General features: G+C 44.9%; 1 protein-coding gene across 1 annotated transcript; it reads left to right on the top strand.

Annotated features, from left to right (window-relative positions):
• The first annotated feature begins 6 nt into the window (after positions 1–6).
• LOC311118230 (SNF-related serine/threonine-protein kinase-like) lies at positions 7–6,872 on the top strand. Its single transcript, XM_084193071.1, has 4 exons — positions 7–97; positions 2,934–3,146; positions 3,654–3,788; positions 4,238–6,872. Exons 1-4 carry the CDS (start codon positions 42–44, stop codon positions 5,700–5,702), a joined length of 1,869 nt encoding a protein of 622 aa, XP_084049197.1. The 5' UTR covers positions 7–41; the 3' UTR covers positions 5,703–6,872.
• Positions 6,873–15,844: the final 8,972 nt, after the last annotated feature.

The raw sequence follows: 15,844 nt of genomic DNA, 5'->3' as shown, positions 1-15,844 counted from the left end.
ATCCACCCTTTCAGGAGGCCAATGACAGTGAGACCCTCACCATGATCATGGACTGTAAATACACAGTACCATCACACATCTCCTCAGCCTGCAGAGAGTGAGTCACACATGCACATACAGACGCACTCCATTTGAAAGTACTCTGTAGCTGCTGCATATTTCATGCCTATAGATGTGTGAAGAGCAAGAGTGGAGAGGAGAGCAGAGGGGACGAGAGGAGAGAGGGATCGTGGAGAGAGAGGCATAGTGTAAAAAGACAGTATCTCTCCTCTCCTGGTCACGCCTCTGCAGTAGTACCCCAGTCCCAGTCCCAGTCCCAGTCCCAGTCCCAGCCCCAGCCCCAGCCCCAGCCCCAATGCTGTGTTAAGTTGAGTGTATCTCTGATGCTTCCATTAAAACATCAGGCTAATCTATTTTTAACATTGTTCTGCTGCTGCTGCTGCTGCTGTATTGAACCTCAGCTCTCTGCAGTGTGTGTGTGTGTGTGTGTGTGTGTGTGTGTGTGTGTGTTCAGATGGTTTCTGACTAGGCTAGCCCCCATTATACATATCACACCATCACCATGGAGGCTAGCCTAGCCTTATCAGGGGAAGTCATATTCGAGATGCAAAGCCTCTATTTATTAAAGTGGAACTGACAGCTTTTTAGCAACATGAAATCTTACTCAAATCCCCACGAAGAATATGACACCTTTTAAAAAATATATTTTCGGACAAGTGAGCACTTAGATATGGTAATTTTCAAGTTTTCATAAATTAATGTTTGGGAATGATTTATAGTAAGGCATTTGTGAAAATTCATAGCAATATAGAGTGGGAAAGCAGCCGTGCGTTTGGACAATTAATAGACACTGCAGTAAATAAAACTTAATAAAAACAATTGTCTTGTCCAGGACCGGAGTCTACGCAGACCGGTGCGCCACAGCCAATCAGAGCTACAGTAGGCCTATATGCAAATAAGCCATTTGCCACTCTGGCCATCATTCACTTTGAACTGGACTGTGTGTTTACAGGCAGTAGCAACAGCGCGACTTTAGATCATTAGAACGCATTTGCCAAAAGCCACAAAATACACCTAAATGGATTTCTGCAAATATGTAAATACCACAGGAGTCCTCTTACATTTGGGAACTCACAGTCCTATTCGATCAAACAACCATGTAAAGGTAGGCTATCTCTCCCTCAGTTACCTATGCACATCAACAACACCAAGATCAACAACTAAAACTAGCCAGAGTGAGATGAACTAAAATATAATGAGGGAACATTAGATAAACCCTCTCAAACTGCTTCAGCTAGTTGGTCGTCAAAATTGCACTGATAAACTATGGGGAATTGTAGCCTGCTCGTCCTTCTGCAGCTTGCCTGCCAATGCATGATTGTCCCAACCCACGTTTTGACAACTGAATGGGAACTTGCCTGCCCACCCATTTGATCCATGCCAAATACATTTGATTGACAACTAAGAGATATGCTAAATGTGGATAACAGTCGTTCAAGTTCAGCATAGCTAGCTAGCAAAATGATTCACATTTCTTGCTAGCTAACCTGCATCTCTAGCTGTAGCTACCGAAAAACGATATGAGGGGAAAAAGTCGGTCACTCACCCACTCTCCAATGACATGACATCCTCCCAGCAGCTAGATATCATTAGGCTTCATGTTTTTAGCTTGCTAAATAAATAGCTAGCTACATAAATAGATACGCTAGCCCAGGGGTGTCAAACTCAATCAGTGCACCTATATGATGCTGTATATAGCATTTTAACATATTAAATCAAAAGAAGAGCTAAATAATGTTTGTCCAGCCTTTGCTGCTATGCTTGCAGATGTGCATAATATGGTGCGACCCTAATCAAAAAGTATTTAACTCCAAATAACAAAAACGTAGCAGTAGGTTGTTGTAACATTTAAACTTAAAACATGTTTTTACTTTTTTTGCACTGCATGGATCACCGGTGTGGTTGAATGCAACATTGCTGTATGGTGCACTCAAAATGTATTTTAGTTGCCAGCCTAGCCTACTGCTCAAATGTTGCTGTAATAGGCCTACATGTTTCTCCTTTGCATGGTGTTTTGTTGCAGGTTTTGTTATTTGGTTATTCATTGTCAAGCTTTAAAAACCAAAGCCAGACTGCAACATTTTAGTAGCCTAGATAGGACTGTGGCATGTGTCTGTACACTTTCCCTCTGCTGCGCGCTGTAAACGGGACACACGAAAGCAGCTCAAATGAAGTTGAATTCACCGATGTGAGCGCTTCAGGCTGTAATTTCATAAAGTAGATGACTCAAATGTTGACTCATTTATATTCTCTTGTGTTTGACACATGTGCGCTAGCCTATTAGCCACGTTATGACTGACTTGTGATCATTGCCCTTGCTAGTTTGATTGTATTGACATTCCCAGCCTTAGTTACAGTTGTTTGTTTTTGTTCAAAATATTGAGTCATTGAAACTGAAACAGTGCATCCCGAATGGGTGGAGGCAGCAAACAATGTACCAGGCCAGTTGTGATTTACAACCTGATATCAATATTTTTGGGACTACCAAGGAATGTATTGGTGAAATATATTATTCATGCATTGAACTGCATCCATCTATTCTGCCAACAATGCCTTATTGTACGTCATGGAATTTTGAGTCAAATAGAACCTATTTTTAAAACCTCTTATAAAGTTGGTTTTGAAGCATAAACTGGGAATTTGATATTTTTTACTGATATTATGATTGTCTGTTTGTTTCATATCTGCAAAGTAATTAAAATGCTGTCAGTTCCACTTTAAGCCTTGTATTAAGATTTTATTTAACCTCTATAGTTACTATGGTAACCAAAATGTAATAATTAAATTACCATAATTAATTAACTGTACCTTCATCTCCCTCACTCCTTCTCTCTCCTCTCTCTATCTTTCCATCTCTCCTTCTCTCTCTCTAGTCTGATTGACTGTATGCTGCAGAGAGACCCTAAGAGGCGGGCCACTGTGGAGCTGATCCAGGGCCATGATTGGCTGCAGGGAGTTGATCCCTCCCCTGCCACCAAGCTGACCACGCCCCTGGTGTCATACAGGAGCCTATCAGAGGAGGAGCACAGCAGTATCATTCAACGAATGGCACTAGGTGGCATTGCAGACAGGGACACCGTCACAGAGTAAGACACACACACTTGCACACACTCTCACACACACACACACAATGAACGTACTCTAATTCTATGAAGGCCTCTCCTTCCATTTCTGTTCACACAGTCCTGTCATTAGGTGGTAATGATCATTATTAGTGACTGTCCTGTATCGCTGTCCTCTCGCATCACTTTGCCAGCTGGCGTGACGCTAAATTGCTTCCCCACTGTCGTCATCAGTTTATTTGTCATTAGCAGCCCTCTGAGAGCCTGCTCTGCAGCTGGTGTTGCGTTAAATGGATTCCCTGCCCCTGTATTCTCAGTTGGACTCACAGCAGTCATCGCTGTTTCTGTTCTGCTTGTCGGATTCTGCTTGTGTGTGTGTGTGTGTGATTGGGGAGGATAGCTCGTAGTTATGGTAATCTAGTATGTTAAGTATGTTCTGATGTATGTTCTAAACTTGTCCTCTCTCTCTCTCTCGCTCTCTCTCTCTCTCTTTCTCATTCTCTTTCCCGCTCACTCCCCCTCTCTCTCTAGAGCCTTGGAGTCTGACCAGTATAACCACATCACAGCTACATATTTCCTGCTAGCAGAGAGGATACTGAGGGAGAAACAGGAGAGAGAGCAGAACAACCACACATGGTCCAGCCCCAGCCACAAGGCCCAGTTCAGGTACAGTAAATATGAACACATACACACTCACACACGCATGCACACACTCAGACTAAGGGCAGAATGTTGTGGGCTCTGTTTCTGTCAGTCTGCATTGCACTCAGCCCAAGTGGGGGGGGGGGGGGGTGAGACAGAGAGGGAAAGAAAGAGAGGGAGAGAGGGAGGTAGCTGCCACAGTAAATAAACAAATAAACAAGTGGAGAGAGGGAGAGGAAGGGAGGAGGGAGGGAGAGATGTTAACCAGTGCTTCCTTTCCCAGTGTGCTGTGTGTTAGGGGATGTAAGGACAGAGCAATGAGCTTAAAGGGGACATTCTGTATTTCTTTATTCTTCATTTAACAAACTAAACTAATCAAAAACGAATCAAACAAACTAAACAGAAAAGTTATACCAACCTTCCTCTATGTTGTTAAAACTCTCTGCTCCCTCTCTCTGCTTAACCCTCTCCAGGCAGTCTTGGCCTACCAGAGTGGACGTGCACCAGGACATGGGGGACGGTTTGGGTGGTACCCCCATCTCCCACCCAGGGGGCCCCCAGTCCCCCGCCCGCAGTGCTGAGAGCCTGGTCCACCACGGACCCCGACCCAAAACATCCCTACTGGAACTCAACCACAGACGGTTGGACAATAACACACACCCCACACACACTCTGACCCTCCAGGCTGATGACACACACACTACACACAAAGCACTCCCTTCAACACTCCCTCCTGTCGGTTCATCCAGAGAGCACCAGGACAGGGGCCTCCGGCCTCCAGTCAAGCCCCACTCCATCCCCCTCAGGCTAGGCTCCCTGGCCTCGCCCACCCCCTCTAAACCAGGGAGCCCCAGCCTCTTCAGCCTAGATGAGGAGGAGGAAGATGAGGAGGAAGAAGAGGAGGATTCGTCTCCCTCGGTTCTCCCTTCTCAGGTGGTTCTCCGGCATAACGTTGCCTCATCTTCATCATCCTCTTCCTCCCCTTCCTCTGTCTCTAACCGACTGACTTCTCGTAAGAGCGCACCTGTCCTCAACCAGATACACGAGGAGGAAGGAGATGAGGAAGAGGAGGTGGAGGAAGAGGAGGAGGAGGAGAAAGTAGAGAAGGATGACAAGGAGAAGAAGGAAGGAAAGATAGAAGGAAAGAAGTGTGGGTTCAAGCCAGAACAAGCTTTCCTCAGCCTCCACACTGGGTTGTTGACGTTGTCAGGTGTGTCGTCTCCAGCAACGGTTACCAAGGTGGCAACGGTTGCCATGGCGTCTCCCACCTCAGAGAGGAGAGATGACAATGACTCTGTGAGCCAGCTGGGCCAGCGGAGACCGGACAGGGACACGACAGGACCAAGACAAGGAAGACCTAGCTTTGCCTGTGGTGGGGGAGACAGAGGGGGGAGTGGGGGAGACAGAGGGGGGAGTGGGGGAGACAGAGGAAGAGAAAGCCCCTCTGCTGATGGCTCAGGTATGGGGGCGGGACTAGGGGTGTGTGGCTCGGCCAAAGCAGCCAGTGGATTGGTGGAGAGCCTGAAGCTGATGAGCCTATGCCTGAGTTCCCAGTTCCACAGCCTGACAGGTGGGGGAGGAGGGGTAAGGGGGGGGAGCTTGGACCACCAGGACCAGCCAGTGTGGAGGATGTGTATGGGGGGTTCTACAGGCAGCCTGGATAAGGTCTCTCTCCTGGGGGGTCCGTCGCCCGGAGGGACCCACCACCTCCAGCACCACCCCCTTGACCATCTCTCCGACCCACAGTTCGAGGCCCCGTCCTTGGGTACACTGAGGCTGAGTGAGCTGGACCTGGCCAGGGAGCACCACCGGAACCTGAAGAACAGAGTGCTACAGATGCCTCTCAGTGATAAGACTATGTCAGTCAATATACACAGGAGCCCCAAAGAGGGTCTGCTCTGTCCCCCTTCACCTCACAGCTGCTGCCAAGTCATATAGACCACATCTATCATCCTCTCCTATCTCCCCCCCTTCCTGAGATGGAACAACATACTTAAAGTTGCCACAATGACAATCTTTAGTTTATCCATGTTTGTAGACAATCATATTTAAGTTATTTTAATGCTGACTGAAAATAGTTGGGGACATGACCTTGTGTTGTGAATGAAATGAGAAGTTTAAAAGATAGTATCATATTAACCATCAGGGCATCCGCTGTAGTTGGTTGAAGTACAGTATGTTACAACTACATTATATGGCGTCTTCTCTTCACAGTTTCTGTCGTTAGTCTTGGACAGACACACACACACACAATCTCCATTTGTGACTGTAAATATGTGTAAATACAAAGTAGTACTTTAGTAGTACAGTACTTCTATTAGCAGTGCTTCCAGTAGAGCTGTGATGAGTTCTAGTCAGACCCTGACCACTAGCAGGGTTGGGCTCAAATCCATTTAAATTCAGTCAATTCAGACTGAATTATGTCATAAAGAAGCATTGAGGAAAATTGGACTTGGAATTTCAGTTTACTTCCTTAATTGACTGAATTGAATTGGAATTGACCCCAACCCTGACCACTACATACCCGTAGAGTGTTCCAAGCCAAGACATTAACAGTATCACCCCTGCAAGTGTTGCTCTGTTGTGACGGTGCTTGACATATTCTTGTGTGCTATCTAACTATCTAAGTATGTAGATGCCAGTGCATGTGTTCTATTGTACAAGACGACTTCTAGAGTTTAAACATCCACCTGGGGACTGTTCCAGAAATCAGGATCAATGAATTAGCCAGCTAACTGTCCTAAATATTCTAAAATAACTTATTTTCTAGAAATATAGATTTGAAATTAGCATGGTGTAATTGACTTGACAACCAACAACAGATATTCAAGTTTAGCTTTCAAAATGAACCAGAAAAATTAAGACATATATATCTGACTGTTTTTAAAGTTAGCTGGCTAACTTAATGACACTGCTTTCTGGAACACCCAACCTGTACTGCACTAAGACACTGTAATGGCCTAAAACTATGTCACTCTGCCTCACACAACAAATTGTACAACAACAACAACCACAACAATGTATATGCCAATAGATATGTATTGAGCCTAATGTACTGTACTGTATGTATATGGTAATGTATAAAAAATAAACTGTTGTGAATAAGAATTCTGTTCATTTGTTATGTTTCTTTCTTGTTTGTGTAACAGGCTTCACTGTGCTTCGCTTCCTCGCTCACCCGTACTCAACTAGGAGTGATCTTATGTCCTCTGCTCCCCAACACACGTCACCGCCCGCTTGACAATGTATTGGCCTGTTGTGCTACCGAAAAGGTATAGAGTAGAGACATTTTAAGCTGGAAAGTGAGGTTTGTGTTTTAATCTTTGTTGACACGACCAAGCACAGACTGCTACTGCAGGTCACAAAGATGAAGGTATTAAAAGACAGAGCGAAAGAGAGAGAATAGAAGAAAGAGGGAAAGATACACCACGTGAAAGAGTGTCTGAATTGGAAGGACAAAACGTGAGTCGGAGAGAGAAAGAAAGAGAGGGAGAGAGAGACAGATAGAAAGGCAGAGAGAGAGAGATGGGTGGGGGAGAGAGAGACAGATAGAGAGATGGGTGGGGGAGAGAGAGACAGATAGAGAGAGAGATGGGTGGGGGAGAGAGAGAGAGAGAGAGAGACAGATAGAGAGGCAGAGAGAGAGATGGGTGGGGGAGAGAGAGACAGAGAGAGATGGGTGGGGGAGAGAGAGACAGAGAGATGGGTGGGGGAGAGAGACAGATAGAGAGGCAGAGAGAGAGATGGGTGGGGGGAGAGAGACAGATAGAGAGATGGGTGGGGGAGAGAGACAGATAGAGAGATGGGTGGGGGAGAGAGACAGATAGAGAGGCAGAGAGAGAGATGGGTGGGGGAGAGAGACAGATAGAGAGATGGGTGGGGGAGAGAGAGACAGAGAGATGGGTGGGGGAGAGAGAGACAAAGAGGCAGAGAGAGAGATGGGTGGGGGAGAGAGAGACAGAGAGATGGGTGGGGGAGAGAGACAGATAGAGAGGCAGAGAGAGAGATGGGTGGGGGAGAGAGAGACAGATAGAGAGATGGGTGGGGGAGAGAGAGACAGATAGAGAGATGGGTGGGGGAGAGAGAGACAGAGAGATGGGTGGGGGAGAGAGAGACAGATAGAGAGGCAGAGAGAGAGATGGGTGGGGGAGAGAGACAGAGAGATGGGTGGGGGAGAGAGAGACAGAGAGATGGGTGGGGGAGAGAGAGACAGATAGAGAGGCAGAGAGAGATGGGTGGGGGAGAGAGAGACAGATAGAGAGGCAGAGAGAGAGATGGGTGGGGGAGAGAGAGACAGATAGAGAGGCAGAGAGAGAGATGGGTGGGGGAGAGAGACAGAGAGATGGGTGGGGGAGAGAGAGACAGAGAGATGGGTGGGGGAGAGAGAGACAGATAGAGAGGCAGAGAGAGAGATGGGTGGGGGAGAGAGAGACAGATAGAGAGGCAGAGAGAGAGATGGTGGGGGAGAGATAGACAGATAGAGAGATGGGTGGGGGAGAGAGAGACAGAAATAGAGATGGGTGGGGGAGAGAGAGACAGAGAGATGGGTGGGGGAGAGAGAGACAGATAGAGAGGCAGAGAGAGAGATGGGTGGGGGAGAGAGAGACAGATAGAGAGGCAGAGAGAGAGATGGTGGGGGAGAGATAGACAGATAGAGAGATGGGTGGGGGAGAGAGAGACAGATAGAGAGATGGGTGGGGGAGAGAGACAGATAGAGAGATGGGTGGGGGAGAGAGAGAGAGACAGAAAGGCAGAGAGAGAGATGGGTGGGGGAGAGATAGACAGAAAGAGAGATGGGTGGGGGAGAGAGAGACACCCATCTAGGACACCTAGTTACTGAGAGGAGGTAGCCATTCTATATGCAATCCACTTCTAGTCACAATGTGTGTGTAATAATAATTCATAATTAGGTGGGTGTTTATATTTGTCCTATTTCACACATGTACAAGTGTGTATTATACGCATGTGTGAATTGGAAGTGTGTCTGTGTAGTGTCATCACAATTAACTGGTGCAACCATTAGGCCCTGTCACTCAAAGTGAGGAATGCAATGCTTTCACAAGCAGAGAGGAAGAGAAAGGAGGAGATAGATCAAAAGCAAGACTGCTTCATGACATGGCTTTTAGAAAAATCACTATAGAAATTCTATGTATTGTTATTAATGAACGCCTGGTTGGGCCCCAGTCTCTTTTTGTTTCTTTGGCCAACTCTTTTGTCATTGTGATGTTGCTAAACAGAAACACACTAGCATTGTGCTTGGATATCTGCCCATATCTATAAAGCTAGCTAGCTATCTGTCCACTGACTGGGACTTTGGACCCAGGGTCTGTACAGAGCACATCATTCTAACTGTTCCATAATGACAGCGGGTGACTGTCATGTAGCAGTATTGACTATTGACACACTGAACCTGTGAACATGAACTATTTTCTACGCTCTCTTCTAAGCTCTCTTCTACGCTCTTCTATCTGATAAGGGAGTAGAGAGGAAGAGAACAAGAGAGAGAGAGAGAGAGTGAATGAATCAATCACTGTACTTCATTGATCCCCAAAGGGAAAATTTTGTTTTTCCACCGGCTGCAGAAAGGGAAGGTCACAGAAGGTCAGGACAGATGATTAACAGCTGATAGCCTGCTCCTTTCCCACTCTTCAGCTCCAACCGGCATTATAACTAGCACGAACAACTATGGTTAGAACACACACACATAATTTCTTGCGATTCCAAGGGTTACGAAGACATCACCGGTCTCCATGGCTATGCTGTTGCCAGGATACGGCTCTCGGGGGTTGGGATATGTTGATGTGACAGGCGAGGTGAGGTGATAGGGAGAGAGAGGTGACAGAAGAGTGTCAGTGTTACATATCAGGGTGGGGTGGGCTCCAATTTAGACTATAAGAGAAGAATGTAGCCACCAGGGTTGGGGTCAAGTCCATTTCAAATGAGTCAGTTCAGGAAGTGAATCGCCAAAGTTTCTGCAGCAAGATGCCTTCGTCAGCAAAACGCTGGTGATCTTTTCATAAATTATTTCCACTGCCTGCCTGTGTGTGTGTGTGTGTGTGTGTGTGTGTGTGTTGTGTCAGTGATTTGCATTGCTCATCATCCCTTACAGTCGGAGAATTTGCATGGTGATACTTCATCGCCACCTGCAGGCATAGTTCAGTCGGTGTGTGTGTGTGTGTTTGGGGCGCTGGAAAAACCCTGCATCAGTCTTGGGGGCGATGGAAAAACCCTGCATCAGTCTTGGGGCACTGGAAAAACCCTGCATCTGACTATGATTGGGAACATAAACACACACACGAGATTGCACAGGCACACACACACACACAATAAGATGTGTAATGATCAGAGACACCATCTCTCCCATACACACAGAAGCCGAGAGGAGAGTGGTAAGTTAAACTATCTAATTACAATTTCTTAGGTGAGTAGATGTTTGTGTCTGAAATGTAACCTTATTCCCACTGCTTTTCAACACATGGCACTTTAATCCTAATATATAGTGCACCACTTTTCAAGATAGGGCTCTGGTCAAAAGTAATGTACTATATGGGTTGTATAGGGCCTTGGTCAGTTGTAGTGCACTATATAGGGAGTAGGGTGTCATTTTGGATTTGTTGTATTTCTTTACTGGACATAATAGTTAGATTGACAGCTGAGTCACTGTTAGCATCACAGAGAGAATACATTACACTGTGTTGAATCCTTCAAAGTTACTACCAGAAAGTAAGAATTGTTTCCACATAATTGATATACAGTGGCTTGTATATTCACCCCCCTTGGCATTTTTCCTATTTTGTTGCCATTCAACCTGGAATTAAAATTGAGATTTCTGCCCATTCGTCAAGACAAAACTGCTCCAGCTCCTTCAAGTTGGATGGGTTCCGCTGGTGTACAGCAATCTTTAAGTTATACCACAGATTCTCAATTGGATTGAGGTCTGGGCTTTGACTAGGCCATTCCAAGACATTTAAATGTTTCCCCTTAAACCACTCGAGTGTTGCTTTAGCAGTATGCTTAGGGTCATTGTCCTGCTGGAAGGTGAACCTCCGTCCCAGTCTCAAATCTCTGGAAGACTGAAACAGGTTTCTCTCAAGAATTTCCCTGTATTTAGCGCCATCCATCATTCCTTCAATTCTGACCAGTTTCCCAGTCCCTGCCGATGAAAAACATCCCCACAGCATGATGCTGCCACCACCATGCTTCACTGTGGGGATGGGGTTCTCGGGGTGATGAGAGGTGTTGGGTTTGCGCCAGACGTAGCGTTTTCCTTGATGGCCAAAAAGCTCAATTTTAGTCTCATCTGACCAGAGTACCTTCTTCCATATGTTTGGGGAGTCTCCCACATGGCTTTTGGCGAACACCAAACATGTTTGCTTATTTTTCTCTTTAAGCAATGGCTTTTTTCTGGCCACTCTTCCGTAAAGCCAAGCTATGTGGAGTGTACGGCTTAAAGTGGTCCTATGGACAGATACTCCAATCTCCGCTGTGGAGCTTTGCAGCGCCTTCAGGGTTATCTTTGGTCTCTTTGTTGTCTCTCTGATTAATGCCCTCCTTGCTTGGTCTGTGAGTTTTGGTGGGCGACCCTCTCTTGGCAGGTTTGTTGTGGTGCCATATTCATTCTATTTTTTAATAATGGATTTAATGGTGCTCCATGTGATGTTCAAAGATTCAGATATTTTTTTATGACCCAACCCTGATCTGTACTTCTCCACAACTTTGTCCCTGACCTGTTTGGAGAGCTCCTTGGTCTTCATGGTGCCGCTTGCTTGGTGGTGCCCCTTGCTTAGTGGTGTTGCAGACTCTGGGGCCTTTCAGAACAGGTGTATATATACTGAGATCATGTGACAGATCATGTGACACTTAGATTGCACACAGGTGGACTTTATTTAACTAATTATGTGACTTCTGAAGGTAATTGGTTGCACCAGATCTTATTTAGGGGCTTCATAGCAAAGGCGGTGAATACATATGCACGCACCACTTTTGTTATTTATTTTTTTGAATTTTTTGAAACAAGTTATTTTTGTGTATGTCCATTACATGAAAACCAAATAAAAATCCATTTAAATTACAGGTTGTAATGCAAATAAATAGGAAAAATGCCAAGGGGGATGAATACTTTTGCAAGGCACTGTATATATTATCTAGTATACTAGCCAGTAACAGCTAAATTAGACCAGTAAAATAAAGCATTATGGAAGTACTGTCGCAACAACTGTAAAGGTCTGTTGCTAAAGTTTGATAGTAGCAGAAGGAGTCCGAAATAGATGTGTATTAGCATGATGAAAGTGTTTCCATGAGATATAACCACCTAGTTATGAGAGTAAAAGGATTTTAGGTGAGTATTTTTGCACTACACAGAACTATAGAATAGATCGTGTTGAATTTCCTCATACATAAGATGATCATGTGTTCCATGACTAAAATGATAGATTCATACAGTGCTTTTATTACCCCTACCCTTGTCTGTTGTGGTCTGCAAATCTACAACCTTCAGGCCACTTTGCCATGTAATGCTTACAAAACGAAGAACACTAAAACTGTATATACTGTAGGCTCTGGTCTGTCCTACGAGTGAGGGTAGGCATGTCCTCAATTATTATTTTGGGTATTGGGGAGTGTAATTTTTTATTATTTTTTTCAAGCGTTCAGGGAGGGTCGTGTATAAATATATTTTACTGAAGGAAGGGCTATCCATTTTCATTTAAAAAGGTCAATTTTCTCCAGGTTTCCCTCATTATAAATAACGTACAGTCCCTAAAGATGATAATCTCTTTGCATCTGCCAATTTATTGGCTGTCCAGTATCCAGACGACCTGCCCCTAGAGCTTCCTATACAGTTGTTACGAACCCTGTGGCTTTAAAAGTCTAGGGTGGATGGAAAAGAGGCCCGTAACATAACTCATGCAAATTAGGCTATTGCCAAGGAACAGTGAGAACAAAATACGCCAACAACCAAATGCTACCGTCAAACACAAAATGTTTATTATAAAACACACGGTAAATGGTTTGGGGAAAAGGGGCTGAGTTGGACCCAAGGAATGAAACATTAAAGTCAAAAACCCCTAAACTGATCTTGCCTGCCTCAAGAACTACTAAGCTTACTGCTAACCATACAAAAATACAGTGGGTGGTCCACTCAGGTCTAACTAGTGTGTTTAGACAAGGTTTTCCTACGGGTAGTGTATGCCCAAGGGCGACTTGCTAAATCCCCCTTTTCCCAGGAACAAACAAACAATATAGGTACCATACAGACTAAACAGTTAACGATTGAGTACACAAAAACAAGACACCACCGTATACATACTCACAAACAAAAAGAGTCTGTCAGCAAACACAACTGACTAGCTTTTAACACAAGGGGATGTGTGATATGATTGGGTAAGAAAACAGAAACAGGTGGTGCAATCAGGAGAAATGTCCACTGATTGGTCCACCTCAGCAATCAGCAGATTAACTGATGACTGACAGGTGGGACACACCAACGACCTCCAATCAGGAACACAAAGGACACCTGTGAATAGGGCAGGAGGAGAGGAAAAACACAAAAACACATACAGGATACCTGTATCCGTAACAACAGTTAATCTCATTCCGTAACATGTTGAGGCCGGCAATTAAGGAGAATATTTGAAGCACAACTCCCTTCTGCCCAGTTTCCCTGATGTTGCTATGGCAATCAAGCTGGTTTTACCATCCTGTAACTGTTGCTTCTGCGGAGAGATCGTTTTCTAAACTAAAACTCATAAAGAACTACCTAATAAGCATTAGGCTCTCGGTCTGACATGCGCTTTTGAACACCTGAGTAAGCTCCACTCATTGCACTGGCACCATCGTAGCCTTGACCGCGGCATTTGTTCACTGATATCCCCTCATACTTTCAATCAGTACATTTTTTCTTTTTCACTTTTACGGTCACATTCCTGAAGCCACATACCAGTGCTGTGTTGGATTTCTGCTACAGTCATTGAGCACATGTTCAATACAGATAAGATAGAAAAGATACCCAAGAATGTCAGTCCAAATAGACAAATGTGAAGTATCAAAGGGAAGGTGAGACTGATCTACGCTGGAATAAAGAGAGCATTCTGGCACTGGGAAAACTGGCTTTTGAACAGCTTGAAAAAGGCAATCTGGTTTTCTATAAGGAAGACCTGACTAAGTGTGATATCGACATCAGTGAAGCATCACTATACTCAGGATTGTGCACTCAGATCTTCAGAGATGAGTGTGGGCTGTACTAGGAAAAGGTGTACTGCTTTGTGCATCTGACCATTCAGGACTTCCTTGCCGCTCTGTATGTGTTTCTCTCATTTAACAACAGCGATGTTAATCTGATGACAAAAAATAAACCAACCTCACAAAAAATTCTGAAGATGTTCAATGAAAATCCTACAACCAACCTCCACAAGAGTGCAGTGCACAAGGCCTTACAGAGTGAGAATGGACACCTGACCCTGTTCCTCCGCTTCCTTCTGGGCCTCTCTCTGGAGTCCAATAAGACTCTTCTATGAGGGCTACTGACACAAACAGGAAACAAGTCACAGAGAAATGAGGTAACAGTCAAGTACATCAAGAAAAAGATCAGGGAGAATCACTATCCAGAGAGGTGCGTCAATCTGTTACACTAACTGAATGAGCTGAATGACCATTCTCTAGTGGAGGTCAGGAAGTCTCTCAGAACTCTCCCCTGCACAGTGTTCAGCTCTGGTCTTTGTGTTACTGACTTCAAAGAAGGAGCTGGATGTGTTCGATCTGAAGAAATACTCCAGATCAGAGGAGAGTCTTCTGAGGCTGCTGCCAGTAGTGAATGTCTCAAGAACAGCTCTGTAAGTTCATCGATACGTAAAATAGACATATGACAAAGAACAGAAGAAACCATTCATTTGTATTACTAAAGGTATACAATTACATGTTGTTAATATAAATGACATGTTAATGATAAGCTTGGCCTATTTATATTTCTTATAGGTGTAGCCTCACAGAGATGCTGTGTAGCGCTTGTCTCAGTTCTCAACTCAAACTCCTCACACCTAAGAGAACTGGACCTTGAGTGACAACGACCTGCGGGATTCAGGAGTGAAGCTGCTCTCTGCTGGACTAGGGAGTCCACACTGTAAACTGAAGACCCTGAGGTTGCTATTCCACACTGTAAACTGGAGACCCTGAGGTTGCTATTCCACATTGTAAACTGAAGACCCTGAGGTTGCTATTCCACACTGTAAACTGGAGACCCTGAGGTTGCTATTCCACATTGTAAACTGGAGACCCTGAGGTTGCTATTCCACATTGTAAACTGAAGACCCTGAGGTTGCTATTCCACACTGTAAACTGGAGACCCTGAGGTTGCTATTCCACATTGTAAACTGAAGACCCTGAGGTTGCTATTCCACACTGTAAACTGGAGACCCTGAGGTTGCTATTCCACATTGTAAACTGGAGACCCTGAGGTTGCTATTCCACATTGTAAAGTGAAGACCCTGAGGTTGCTATTCCACACTGTAAACTGAAGACCCTGAGGTTGCTATTCCACACTGTAAACTGAAGACCCTGAGGTTGCTATTCCACACTGTAAACTGGAGACCCTGAGGTTGCTATTCCACACTGTAAACTGGAGACCCTGAGGTTGCTATTCCACACTGTAAACTGAAGACCCTGAGGTTGCTATTCCACATTGTAAACTGGAGACCCTGAGGTTGCTATTCCACACTGTAAACTGGAGACCCTGAGGTTGCTATTCCACATTGTAAACTGAAGACCCTGAGGTTGCTATTCCACATTGTAAACTGGAGACCCTGAGGTTGCTATTCCACACTGTAAACTGGAGACCCTGAGGTTGCTATTCCACATTGTAAACTGGAGACCCTGAGGTTGCTATTCCACATTGTAAACTGGAGACCCTGAGGTTGCTATTCCACACTGTAAACTGGAGACCCTGAGGTTGCTATTCCACACTGTAAACTGGAGACCCTGAGGTTGCTGTTTCTGTACCTTTTCATCAAGTGATGATTGTTGTGATGTTCACTAAATCTAGATATCAATAATAGGCATAAAGATGCATGCATTCAAAACTTTTCTAA

This window comes from Coregonus lavaretus (assembly GCF_964263955.1).
Source record: "Coregonus lavaretus genome assembly, contig: HAP1_SCAFFOLD_5383, whole genome shotgun sequence".
NCBI classification, from domain to species: Eukaryota; Metazoa; Chordata; class Actinopteri; order Salmoniformes; family Salmonidae; genus Coregonus; species Coregonus lavaretus.
The sequence above is the reverse complement of the archived record's forward strand: the minus strand, read 5'-3'. Positions and strand labels throughout refer to the sequence as shown.

Coding starts and splice junctions, on each gene's coding strand:
- LOC311118230 (XM_084193071.1), top strand. CDS start 42: ATGATCATGGACTGTAAATACACAGTACCATCACACATCTCCTCAGCC. Junction 98..2,933: donor ATCTCCTCAGCCTGCAGAGA/GTGAGTCACACA, acceptor CTCTCTCTCTAG/TCTGATTGACTGTATGCTGC. Junction 3,789..4,237: donor AGCCACAAGGCCCAGTTCAG/GTACAGTAAATA, acceptor AACCCTCTCCAG/GCAGTCTTGGCCTACCAGAG.